The sequence below is a fragment of the Suncus etruscus genome, chromosome 14 (assembly GCF_024139225.1).
Source record: "Suncus etruscus isolate mSunEtr1 chromosome 14, mSunEtr1.pri.cur, whole genome shotgun sequence".
Lineage (NCBI taxonomy): Eukaryota > Metazoa > Chordata > Mammalia > Eulipotyphla > Soricidae > Suncus > Suncus etruscus.
Window position 1 is genome coordinate 6,274,989 of NC_064861.1, and position 13,805 is coordinate 6,288,793.

Here is a 13,805-nt window from a genome sequence, read left to right on the forward strand (position 1 = left end):
AACAGTGTGGAGGATTTTCAGTGAACTCGAAATTGGGCTGCTATATGATCTAGCAATACTTCTGTATTGAAAGCAGCAGATATGAGAATTCAGCTACCTTTGATTAAGCAGCACATTTTTGAGACACACCCGGTGACATTCAGGGGTTACTCAGAAATAGCTCCTGGCTTGGGGGACCATATGGGACTCCAGGGGATCAAACCATGGTCCATCCTAGGTTAGCACGTGCAAGGCAAACTCCTTACCGCTTGCGCCACTGCTTTCGATTTATCCCCAGAACAGAAACACATTCATCCAAAAGGATGTACGCAGTACTCAGCACAATAGCCAAAGTTCAGAATCAACTTAGATGTTCAACAATAGATGAGGCTATCATGAAGATGTGGTACATATATGTACCTATATATATGTACATATATATAATGGAATACTACATAGCTCTAAGGAATGATGCTCTGTGCTCAGGGATTACTCCTGGTAGTGTTCAGTGGACCATAGTGGTACTGGGGGATCAAACCCAGATCAACTGCATGTAAATCAAGAGCCCTACATATAATACTATCTCTCTGGCTCCAAAATTATACTGGTTTGCACTTAAAAGTTCCCTTCTTGGGCTCCTCGGGAGTATTATCTCTTACATTCCTTCTCTTTTTTCTTTTAGAAAATAGTAACATGTATATGGAGTTATGAAGCAAACAACAGAATGCAGTCATTAGAATGTGGCTGAAATCCACTGTGAGATCAAAGGAAAATGACATGAAAGATTTTTTTTTTTGGTTTTTGGGCCACACCCAGTGATGCTCAGGGGTTACTCCTGGCTATGCACTCAGAAGTCGCTCCTGGCTTGGGGGACCATATGGGACGCAGGGGGATTGAACCGTGGTCCGTCCTAGGCTAGCGCAGGCAAGGCAGGCACCTTACCTCTAGCGCCACTGCCTGGCCCCTTTGAAAGATTTTTGACTGAAGCCACTCAACTCACTTGTTATTACTTAAAATTAAATTTTTTTTTGGCTTTTTCTGGCAGAGGCCACACCAGGTGATGTTCATGGGTTACTACTGGCTATGTGCTCAGAAATTGCTCCTGCTGAGTGAAATAAGTCAGAGGGAGAAAGAGACACAGAATACTCTCACTTATCTATGGGTTTTAAGAAAAATAAAAGACATTATTGTAATAGTACCCAGAGATGAGGGCCAAAAGGACTGCCTCATGATATAAAGCTTACCTCAAGGAGGGATGAGAGCAGTTAGAACACTAATAACTACCATGACAATGTTAATGAGAGAAATAGAATGCAGGTCTCAAATACAGGCAGGGGGTGTAGGTGGAGGAAGATGGGGTGCATTGATGGTGGTGGGATTGTTGCACTGGTGAAGGGGGGGTGTTCTTTTAGTGTCTGAAACCCAACAGTCATGTTTATAATCAGGGTGTTTAAATAAAGATGTTAAATTACAAAAGGAAATCGCTCCTGGTTTGGGGGACCATATGGGATGCCAGGGGATCAAACCACGGTCTGTCATAGGTTAGCATGTGCAAGGCAAATGCCCTACTGCTTGCACCACTGCTCCGGCCCCTACTTAAAATTGTTTTCAAACAGTATTAAAACCACTTCTAGGGATATACCCTACGAACACAAAAATGCAATTCAAAAATCCCTTCCTCACACTTATATTCATTGCAGTGCTATTTACAATAACCAGACTCTGGAAACAACCAAGATGCCCTTCAACAGATGAATGGCTAAAGAAACTGTGGTACATATACACAATGGAATATTATGCAGCCATCAGGAGAGATGAAGTCATGAAATTTTTCTATACATGCATGTACATGGAAACCATTATGCTGAGTGAAATAAGCCAGAGGGAGAGAGATAGACACAGAATAATCTCACTGATCTATGGGATTTAAGAAAAATAGAAGACATTATTGTTATAATACCCAGAGATGAGGGCTGGAAGGACCAGCTCACGATATGAAGTTTACCACAAAGAGTGATGAGTACAGTTAGAGAAATAACTACACTAACAACTACCATGACAATGTTAATGAGTAGAAGTAGAATGCCTGCCTCGAATACAGGCAGGGGGGCGTGGAGCAGGAGGGAGATAGGGGGCATTAATGGTGGGAATGTTGCACTGGTAAAGGGGGGTGTTCTTTTTTATGACTGTAACCAAACTACAATCATGTTTAAAAATTAATAAACAGGGCCGGAGAGATAGCACAGTGGTAGGGCGTTTGCCTTGCAGGCAGCTGATCCAGGATGGACTGTGGTTCGAATCCCAGCATCCCATATGGTCCCCTGTGCCTGCCAGAGGCGATTTTGGAAGGCAGAGCTGGGAGTAACCCCTGAGTGCCGCCGGGTGTGACCCCAAAACAACAACAACAACAACAACAACAACAACAAATAAACAGTATTAAGAGAGTTTAAATCTCGTGTATTCTTGCCAAATGACAACAGGCAACAGTAATAAACCCCAAACAATACCATCTTTCTTATCACAAAGAGCAACAAAACTAGTCTTCCAAAATCCAAAGAAGTCTTCCAAAGTCCAGGAAGCTAACTCTAACTGTCCTTCAATTCAAAAGGCTCATGTCTTAAAATTCTAAAAAAAAAAAAAAAAAAACAAAAACCCAAAACCCTGATTTTTCTTAAAAAAAAAAAAAAAAAGCACATTCATATAAACTTTTCCAGTGATTTGACTTGATCCTCCAAAAGTCATAAGAGAAATTCTCTAAACACTCTTTTGTTAAATCTATACGTAAAGAATGTTCTTTGCATAGAAACAAAGGTCGACAAACACGTCGAAGGGTTATTATTCAAACTAAGAAATGAGGGGGCAGCTTCATTTATACACAACTGTTTTGCCAGGTGTTTCCCAAGAAATTTCTAGAATGTACCATCTGCTAATAAATGGTGTCCAGAAAGTCTTAACTGATTAGCACTGTCCTTCGAAAAACTTACTGTTTTTCATTTGTTGCCCTTTGTTTTTTTATGCCACTATCAATTAAAGGCATAAAATATATTATTTTCTTTAACTGTCTGAAACCCCTAAAAAATGCCAGCTTAAAGATAAAGTCAAGTTTTCCATGATATTTATTACTATAAAGCAGATCAAATTTTCATTACCCCAAAAGTAGCAAAACAGGCCTTGAAAATATATGCTGATTTGCCTGGGTACTAAAAGCATCACTGATAATTTTGATGAATGTTCCTTGACGCTGAATGCATTAGCCATACAGTATTTTTTTCTCCTTAAAGGCTAATTAGAATTCAAGTCAGCATGATACCTGCATTTGAGGATTCCAGCAAGAACATTTGTTGTAATCAGAACCTCCAGGCAGCTAGTTTTGGTAATGATTGATTTGTAAAATTATTAAGGGGAAATAAAGAATGAGAAAGTAGAGTCTGTCCCTAAAACATATATTTCCCCTAAGGATCAAATGTGAGTAGAAATTAAAACATCTTAGTGGTCATGATGAAAATGAACTATAATATGTTTATCATAACCCGGAAAACATACCTTTTGGGTTTCATGAAAGCACTTTTTAACATGCAGTATTTATTGGAGATGGCATTATGGTAATAGAAATCTGATTTTTGATCATATGAGTTTTCAAATTAGACTCCAATACACTGTCCTTTGAAGGAAGTGATTATAATTAACAATAATACATGCCATTCTTTTAATAAGTATTCTTCCTTTCCCTTTTACTTTTAGGAATTCATTTTACAATTGTGCTACTTCCAAAAACTATTTCTTCTGCTAATTAAAAAAATGTGAGTTGATGTTTCTATGGAAGGAACCTCATCTTTGGAAATATTTCTATTAGATGACAGAACCCTACACTTAAATGTAAGAACTGCCAAACTTAAACTTTTCTACCACCTGTACAAGGCCTTTATGTGATATAGTGTCAAGGATGATTTTTCTAAGTTGAGATATGAAGGATTGAGTCACTCTCTTATGACAAGTTCTAATCTGAATGTCATAATTTTACTCATGTGGTGGTTAGGGCAAAAATATCAAGTCTTAAAAGCAGATAGTTTAGAAAAATGTCTTTGCAACTTAAATGGTGTTTTTATTTCATATATGACATAATTTTTGATGCATTATATCTCTCTATATTAATTTTACTGTGTTATATATTTTTCAGATTTATTTTGTAAATATAATGATATACATTTTTAGTCTATCTATTGAAAGATAGGAGGAGAAACAACAACAATAACAACAACAAAACAAAAAAAAGAATGTAGTGGGCTAGGTAGACATCACTTTAAGGAAAGCTTTAAGAATTTCCATAATTGTTGATGTATGGCAGTTGAACTTGGACACACCCCTTCAAGAACCTACTGAATGTCGGTTGAAGGTGGACATGCCCCCTTGTCATGCCGGGTATAAAAGGAAAATTTTGGATTGTTGTGGGTGGGTGTCGGGGCAGAATAGTGACCAGAGGAGATAAAGCATTGGAGAGATGCTGCCTGCTTTGTATTTATTCCCTTTTCTTTCTTTATACCAGCTCCTCCACCACCACCTCTGGCCATTGAATTTCCACCAAAGTATACTTGGTTTCAATTTCTCTCTCTCTCTCTCTCTCTCTCTCTCTCTCTCTCTCTCTCTCTCTCTCTCTCTCTCTCTCTCTCTCCCTCTCCTCTCTCTCTCCTCTCTCCTCTTTCTCTTTCTCTCTCTCTCTCTCCTCTCTCTCCCCTCTCTCCTCCTCTCTCTCTCTCTCAGTTCTGAGTGGGCAGTCGATACATGTTGGCATCTCTGGGTGGGCTCTGGGCCCCACCTGGCAACCTGGCAGCTGGGCCCCATGAGCTTCTGTGAGCCTTGCAGAGCCAAGCCCTGGCAACCTTGGGCCTCTGCAGCCTGCAGCTCTGCTGTCCTGGCAGCCTTGGGCCATTGCACATTATTACTTACTTTTCGTGTGTGCAGGAAATAAAAGTTAGATAAAACCACATCTAATGCTTAGAACTTTGTGTTTCCTCATGGTCTAGCTCTTAAAAGGGAATGAGTGTGATGTCAATTTTGAACAATAAACTGTTCTTATTGTTCTTAAAGTTAACATTCCGTGATCACTCAAGAGGAGATTTCAGAATTTACTATTAACCTATAGCCCAGAAATAACTTTATTCTGATAGTCAAAACTACCCCCTCAATGAAAGGTTCTAAGAGAAAAGGTGTGCAAACATTCTAAGTGCTTCAAGAGAAAGAAATAATGATGGCTAAAATTTATATGACATTTCCTGTCAGCTCAGCAAAGTTTTAGGAGCTGTCTATATATTAATTCATGTTATCTTCCCCACAGTGTAGTCTGTGTGCCTGGTCCAAGAGTGAGTCCCAGTTTATAAGGATAATGGGACCCAGAGAGATTATGTAACTTGCCTGGCGTCACACCATTGGTGAAAGGTAGAGCCAGGTCCCACCTTCTGGTGTCCAACTATCACATTAGGTATTTCACCCACCACTTCATACTGCTTCATTATGTTGATAATATAATCACCAAAGGGAAAAGTAAGTCATTTCACAGTTTTCAAAATAAGCATGAAGAGAAAAGTTGAAAAAATTAAAAAAGGAACTTTGCATTTTACCCTTTTATGTGGTATCAGCAAAGTTAGTTACAAGACATTTTACCCAATAAAACCATGCTTGAAGACTTGTTTATAAAAAAAAACGTTTTTTTCTGGGCTCAAATCTTTTTCCAGAAGATCAATGTCTGCATGGTACATTGTGCATAATTTGATTTTTCAAGTCGAACATCTTGACACTCTATGAACCATGAATGCATGAAATAGGAATTTCAAATGTCTTCCACATGGTGAGAGGAGCTGGAATATTGTTCAGGAAATGCAAGAGTAGGTTGAAATGAAGTATGCCTGTGCTTACTGACTAAAACTATGTAGGCCCGGGTATTAGCTCTCTGCTCTGAGTGGGACCTTGAGGTGACAGAGATGAGCCTACCACCTGCATTTAGATGCTGTGCTCACTTCCTGAGTGCTGTGTGGAAGGCATTTGGATGCTCATTAAGTTTCCAACCATTCTCTGAGAGCAACAGGTGGGGAAATCAAAGCTAACCTGGTATGTCATGGCTTGTTTCCTCAAGGGCTTGGATAAGACCAATGGCATTTCATGCTCTCCAGAGTACAGGCAGACAAGGAAATGAATAGCCACAGGAAGTATCTTCAAAGCATAAACAAACACACAAGCCAGGAAGATAATGACTAATGTTCCTGCAACCCCATGATCTGTGGGTACCCATGAGGCTCACATGTGGTTGTTTATTCTTATAAGTATTGGTAAAATTTGGTATAAATATTGATATAAATATAGTGTTGAATTGTCCTAACTTTGCTATACCACATAAAAGAGTAATATTTCTACACAATAAAAGTGAGATAGATAGCCTTTATGGAAAACAATATAGATATTTTCCAAAAACTGGAAATTGAGCTCCCATATGTTCCAGCTATACCACTCCTACAGATATACCCTAGGAACACAAAACTACAATTCAAAAATCCCTTCCTCACATCTATATTCACTGCAGCACTATTTACAATAGCAAGACTCTGGAAACAACCAATATGCCCTTCAACAGAGGAATGGCTAAAGCAACTGTGGTACTTATACACAATGGAATATTATGCAGCCATCAGGAGAGATGAAATCATGAAATTTTCTTATATGTGATATACATGGAATATATTATGTTGAATAAAATAAGTCAGAGGGAGAGAGATAGACACAGCATAGTTTCACTCATCTATGGGTTTTAAGAAAAATTAAGGAAAGTATTGTAATAATACCCAGAGAAAATAGAGATGAAGGTTGGAAGGACCAGCTCACAATATGAATGAAGCTCACCACAAAGAGTAGTGGTGCAGTTAGGGAAATAATTACACTAACAGCTATCATGACCATCTTAATGAGTCAGAGAAGTAGAATGCCTGTCTCAAATACAGGCCAGGGTTGGGAAGGAGGGAGGGGGTCATTGGTGGTGGGAATGTTGCACTGGTGAAAGGGGGTGTTCTGTTCATGACTGAAACCCATCTATAATCATGCTTGTAATCATGGTGCTTAAATAAAAATTTTATATATTAAAAAAACACCTGGAAAGTTCCTATGACCCTAGGAAGAAGAGTATTTATTGGAGATGGCAAATTACCAGCATTCTTCTCAGTCAGAATAAATTTTAAAACATTTATACTAGACCACAGATCACTATAGGACAATGCCATGGGAGGCTTTTAATGGTGAAAAGCATTCTGGCTGGAAAAGGTAATATTAACTTGCTTTTACATTGGTTAGTTTTGGAGAGAAAAACACATATTGCTTTCATCTTTCTGGACTCCTGTCCACTCAGAAGATCTCTAGGCTTCCCTGAAGCTCCTGCCCCATAGTCTATCTTGGTGCACAACTGGCTCATTTCAAAAGCCTCAGTCATCAGAACTGCCCTTCTTTGAAAGACCATCACCAGTGGTGTACAGAGAAGCCAGACAAAAAGATAAACTAAGTAAAATGATGAAAACTTTGAGAGTCTACCAAGGGTCTCAAACTCACGGGCCACGGGCCCTGCCCTAGAGAAATCTTTTTTTGTTTTGTTTTAGTTGTTTGGTCACACTCCCCAATGTTCAAGGCTTACTACTGACTTTGCACTCAAGGATCACCCCGACTTTGCCTCCTGCGGCCCCCAGGTAAATTGAGTTTGAGACCTCTGGAAGCCCAGTAAGTGGTTAGAGATTGAGGAAACAGTGGTAGGTAGGGTTTGGGCGTGTGTGTAAATCAGGACAAAGGGTGAACACATATTGATCATCAATAATGTCCCCTAATCCATATATAATGCTATAATTCAGTGATATTTCAATTACAAAGGGCCCTCTCTAATTGGTGATGGGAGTTGACATTGGTGGTAGGATTGATGCTGAAATATTAAATGCTTCAAAATCAACTACCAATAACTTTGTAAAACATGGTTAATTAAATAAAAATGAAATAATGACCCTTTATCAGGATAACAGGTTATTTTGAATTAATACAGAATATGAATTTTATATTTGTTATAAAACTTGATCTTCCAGTCTCTGATAATCAATGTGTGTTACTTATTGAGAAACTACTAAGAATGAGCTACAATATTGAATCATGTAGTTTTATAATTATTTTTACTAAATAGCAAATGATAAGGATATGACTTTGATTCTTCAGACTTGTCATAGGAGTAAAATTATGTATTTGCTCACTCGGAAACAAAACCTAAGAACCAAGATTTCTGAGTGCCAAGGAAGACAAAGCTTTCCTGTCTGTTAATTTTACCAAATATACTCATTAAATATTACATATCTGCAATCTTATGATATGTGTGGGCACAATAATTTAACATAACCAAAACTGTATTTCTTTCATTTGGGGCTCATACCCAGCAGTGCTTAGGGGACCATGTCAGGGTTTGAAGTGGGGTCAGCCACATGCAAGGCAAGAACTTTAACCCTCCACTATATCTGTGGCCCTAAAACCATATTTTCCACATCACTTTTTCAACACGTCTTTCATTAAACAGTCTTTACAACTCAGCCAACCAGGGACACACATTTTAGAATGGTGTATTGCTCTCTAGAGATTGATTTAAAAATGTCATAAGGTAGAACAATGCTATGGACATATTACTTGAAATTATGTCATTGTGTCCAAAACTTCTAGAACTGAAAGAATAACTTAAGAATTAAAGGTGTACTCAATTGTAAAAAAAGTTTCTTAGCATTTTTAGGTTGAAAACAGTATTTATAAATGAAAGTTTTAGCCAGCATTTAATAAAAGATCTAAGCTATGTGTGGAGATAGCATCTAGGCTGTATATTTCTTAACAGGAGTGGTACTCGGCAGTGAGAAATACTAACAGGAAAAGGAAACTCAAAACATTTTAGAGGGATTATTGCAGTCAATGAATCACAAAAACAGCTGCCCAAATGTTAGATTTATGGGGATGTTAAGACTCCTATTCTGGTCAAATCATATAGAATTTAATGAAGAAAATTAAAACATGGAAGTAGACATTGTAGATTTTAAGAGATCTTATGACTTCCAATGCAGAAGCATTTACTTTTATTTAAGGAGGATGGAAGAGGAAATGGGGGAATGCAGAGCCCAGAGAGCTATGAAAAAATTATTTTAACAAAAACTGTGCTTCATTTCAAATACATTTTTAACTGGTTAAGACCATTGAGAGCATGTAAATAGCTACTATTTAATTTCTAATGAAAATGTAATTTTACTACATTTAATTTTAAATTTCTTTTTCTATACACCTTCGATTTTTGTGAGTCTCACGAGTCTCTGGGGGAAGCTGAGACTGTCAGTGCAGTATTTACCTTTATCCCCGGAAGTCCAGGAAGCCCAGGAAGCCCGGGTTCACCCTACACAGGAAAATCACAGCATTATAGAGCAACATTCACTCTGTTACATGACCTGGACACAAAGCATGGCACATGGCCCTAGCTGATGGCTTGCCACACAGACACAAACACTAGCCAGTTGGATGAAGTTGTATGAAAACACATAGTTCAGTCAGCTCTTGATTCAAGGATGGTTGACTAGTCAGTCGATTTCTTTTTAATAAAATAATTTTCCCTCTTCCTCACAGTTTTTCGCTCAGTGGCATCTCTGCCAGAAAATGAAAAAGAGGAGTAAGGGAGGAGGAACTCCTACATTTTCCTTACTTTCCTGTTCTGAAGATCTTTCCTGAAATCAGGCATTCATGCAAATGTCTGAATAAGCATTCTATTCTGGTGCTCTCTTACCTCAGATAATCAAGAGTTGGCTGTCTGAACAGATGGCTACAACAAAATAATGTACATGAAATATCTTGCTTACTTCAAAAGCTTTGTACAAATTTCTTTTCCATTCCTGAATGATGAGAAGATAAATGTGTACTCCTGACAATGATTCAGGCCGGACAACCAGCTTAACCATGAGTACTAAAGGGTCAACACAGCTGTTGCTGAATCCAGGTTTGAGGTTAGATTAAGTGGGGCATTGTGGGTAATCACAGCCAAATCTTTTTATTTACACAGTTATCTACTTTATTTTAAGTACAAAGTAGACTGCCATGGTTACAGTTCTTCACCCAGCTCCTGATTTCCACAAAAAAGCACAGGGAAATTATTGGAGGCGAGGCGAGTTCATCCTGTGTTGGACTAGAGTGATATGTAACTTGTGGCAATAGCACTTGATGGGTGACAACATTCCATGCCAGCCTGTCAGAGAGATGACGGACAGGAACATCACACCAACAGTACACATGGGAGGAGGGATTTCTTTTTGTCTAAATGCTATAACTATTTTTTTCAAAGGAAAATTGACAATTAAAACCAGGCAGTTAATATGATTATTTGAAATGACACAGCTCCATCTGGGGTGATCACAAAATGGCTTTGGATGCTGTTTATTAAGTTATCTGGTGAGACAGAGAAAGGACTTTCATGACACGTTAGGTCCAAAGTGTTTCAGGAATGCAAAAGAAAACTAGTCATTCTGAAACTAGAGGAATGAGAGCTTGCATTATGCACAGTGAGACTAAAATGAGATTAAGCCAGAGAAGAAAAGATTTTTATTAAATCATTAAATTCTGTCCAAATTCTAGCCAAATTCTACTTATTAAATAAAATAGATCAAACATTCCATAGACATGATACATTGGATTATCTACATTGGGTTATCCATTTTCTTTCCCTTCTGCCTTTCATAGAGAAATTTGAGAAGACCCAGTAAAAAAGGATTGCAACTATCTTTTACTGAAGATTCTCTTACTTTTTTAAAAAAGGAGAAAGTGCTTGTAAAAAGTAAATTGCAGTACAATAGACAACAAATAAAAGTGAACATCGGTGATAAATCTATCATTTTGCATTGATTCATCAGCAGATTACTTCACTGCCCCTGTGCCCCCAAACCCCCAACTCAGGATATCCTATTTGAAACATATGTGGGAGCAGAGGACCAAACATTGGTTCCCAGCAAGAGGTTCTCCACACCCTTCCCTCCCACAAAGTGAAAAAGGATCATATATATATACTTAACAGAAAGATATTTATACACACATGCATACACCAACTCACGCCCATGTTTGCTAACACGGAGACAGATGTCCAAGATGTTGAGAAATGCTTTGCTTGGTTGATGGAATACTTACAGACACTCTGGATATGTGGCTGAGCCCTACATGTGCTGGATGAATGTAGATGGGCATAGGTTATAAATGGATGTTTGTTTTGTTTTGTCTAGAGCCTCACATGGTGAGACTTAGAAGGCTACACCCAGCTCTGTGCTCAGGGATAACCTTCAGAAAATCACATTTTATAGGGCTGGCTTTACAGAAACTTGACTTTTCCAAACTTATAAGTTGGCCTAATAGAAGGTGATAAAATATTTAATATTACCCTTTGGAGAGGTTGTAATAGTATCAGAAAACCATTTCTTTCTAAGTCCTCTATCATTTATACCTTGAGAACCATGCTTCCAATAAGGTAGTTTTTCAGGCTACATCTCTCGTCTTTTGTGGGTTTTGGGTTGGGCCTGGTTTCTACACTCAGCAGTGCTCAGGGTTTACTACTGGAGGGTTGGGTGGAGGAAACCATGTGTGGCGCAGTAGATCAAAAGTAGGTCAGCTGCATTCAAGGCAAGTGCCTTAACTCTTAAATTATTTCTCCAGCACTCATGTCACCATTCTTGCCTGGTCTTAGATTCAGAAGATTTACTGAGTTTTGGGACATGTATGGCTCAAGGTCAAAGCTTGGTCATAATTAAGAAATGGTCTCTTATTCTATTTAAGAAATACTTTATATACATGCATTCAACTTTGGGGTTTCTTTTTTCTTTCCCTTTCTTTAAATTCTATATATGGAAACTCTGGTTTGCTGTTAAGGTACCTGCCCTTCCCCATGTCCCTGTGACTGGCTGCACTTTAAGAGGTAGTTCAATCCAAGGACCCTCTCCAATAGGAGGATCAAGTGTTTTTGTTGTTGGCTGGCTTGTTAGTTTTGGGTTTGGGGCCACCTCTGATGGTCATCAAGGCACAGTAATTTTTACAAGCATAGACTCACTTAACAATCACTTACTCTACTGTGAAATTTTTACAAGAAAAAAGTTCCCACTATAATTTAATCCTTTCTACATTACAAATGTTATTCTAAATTACAACTTTGCATTCTTAGAAACTCCTAGACAGTGGATAGCTGGTAAATTAATACTTCATTCTGCCATATTGTTCTCTATGTGTTGGGAAGTTGTAAAGACATGAATTTGGAGCAAAGGAACCCATAACATAGTGAGAGCAACTCAATGGAAGATGATTTGAATTGATTCTGGGTTCAGTTCTGTTTGTGATTTTCTAATTGAAGTAAGCACCAAGCATGAAAATACTCTACTTCTAAATCAATGTTGGGAGAAGTATTGTCAAATCCAAAGGAAGCCATAAATATTGTGGGAAATTAAAACTGTATCAAAGGGTAGAATCTTGCCTAAATATTAATGAAAAGGATACTCATTTCAGGGTACATATTTATTTAGATAGGTTACAAACTTTTAATGACTCTACCCCTTCTCTCAATATAATTCAAAGCAGTTTCTAGTAATGTACAAAGGGACATTTAATTTCCCATATGTAAACCTATAAATTTCCCCCAAATAAATCTAAATTATATTTATAAATAAGAAAAGATTTTATTAATCACTTGAGAATAAATTTGAATTTTCCATTCTGTAAACAATAGAATCTATGTGAGAAATACTCCCCTCCCCTCCTTCACTCCCTCCCTCTCTTCTTTCCTTCCTTTTACCTTCCTCCTTCCCTTCCTTCCTCCCCTCCTTCCCTCTTTACCTCCTTCCCTCTTTCCTTCCTTTCTTTCCTCCTTCCTCCCTCCCTCCTACCTTCCTTCTCTCCTTCCTTCCCTCCCTCCCTCCTTCCTTCCTCTTTCTTCCTTCCCTCCCTCCCTCCTTCTTTCCCTCCCTCCCTCCTTCCTCTTTACTTCCTTCCTTCCTCCCTTCCTCCTTCCTTCCTTCCTTCCTCCTTCCTTTCTTTCTTCCTCCCTCCCTCCTCCCTTCCTCCCTCCCTTTCTCCTTCCTCCCTCTCTTCCTCCTTCCTTCCTTCCTTCCTCCCTCCCTCCCTCCTTCCTTCCTTCCTTCCTTCCTCCCTCCCTCCTCCTTCCTTCCTTCCGTTCTCCTCCCTCCCTCCCTCCTTTCTTCCTTCCTTCCTCCTTCCCTCCTTTCTTCCTTCCTCCCTCCCTCCCTCCTTCCTTCCTTCCTCCCTACTTTCTTTCTTCCTTCCTCCCTCCTTCCCTCCTCCCTCCTTCCTCTCTCCTTCCTTCCTCCCTCCCTTTCTCCCTTCCTCCTCCCTCCCTCCCTTCCTCCTTCCTTCCTTCCTTCCTCCTTCCTTCCTCCCTCCTTCCTTCCTTCCTCCCTCCCTTCCTCCTTTCTTCCTCCCTCCCTCCCTCCTTTCTTCCTTTCTCCCTCCCTCCTTCCTTTCTTCCTTTCTCCCTCCTTTCTTCTTTTCTTTCTTCTTTCTTTCTCTTCCTTCCTTCCTTTCTTTCTTTCTTTCTTTTATTTATTTCTATCTTTCTTTCTTTCTTTCTTTCTTTCTTTCTTCTTTCTTTCTTCTTTCTTCTTTTGTTTTCTTTCTTTCTTTCTTTCTTTCTTTCTTTCTTTCTTTCTTTCTTTCTTTCTTTCTTTCTTTCTTTCTTTCTTTCTTTCTTTCTTTCTTTCTTCCTCCCTTCCTCCCTCCTTTTCCCTCCTTCCCTCCTTCCTTCCTCCCTTCCT

General features: G+C 38.8%; 1 protein-coding gene across 1 annotated transcript in view; it reads right to left on the minus strand.

Moving 5' to 3' along the window:
- COL25A1 (collagen type XXV alpha 1 chain) overlaps positions 1 to 13,805 on the minus strand; it is a 554,610-nt gene that overhangs the window by 59,341 nt on the left and 481,464 nt on the right. The window contains exon 18 of the mRNA XM_049786981.1: positions 9,368 to 9,412. Within this exon, the coding sequence (XP_049642938.1) occupies positions 9,368 to 9,412 (45 nt within the window). The remainder of the gene's footprint in view (positions 1 to 9,367; positions 9,413 to 13,805) is intronic.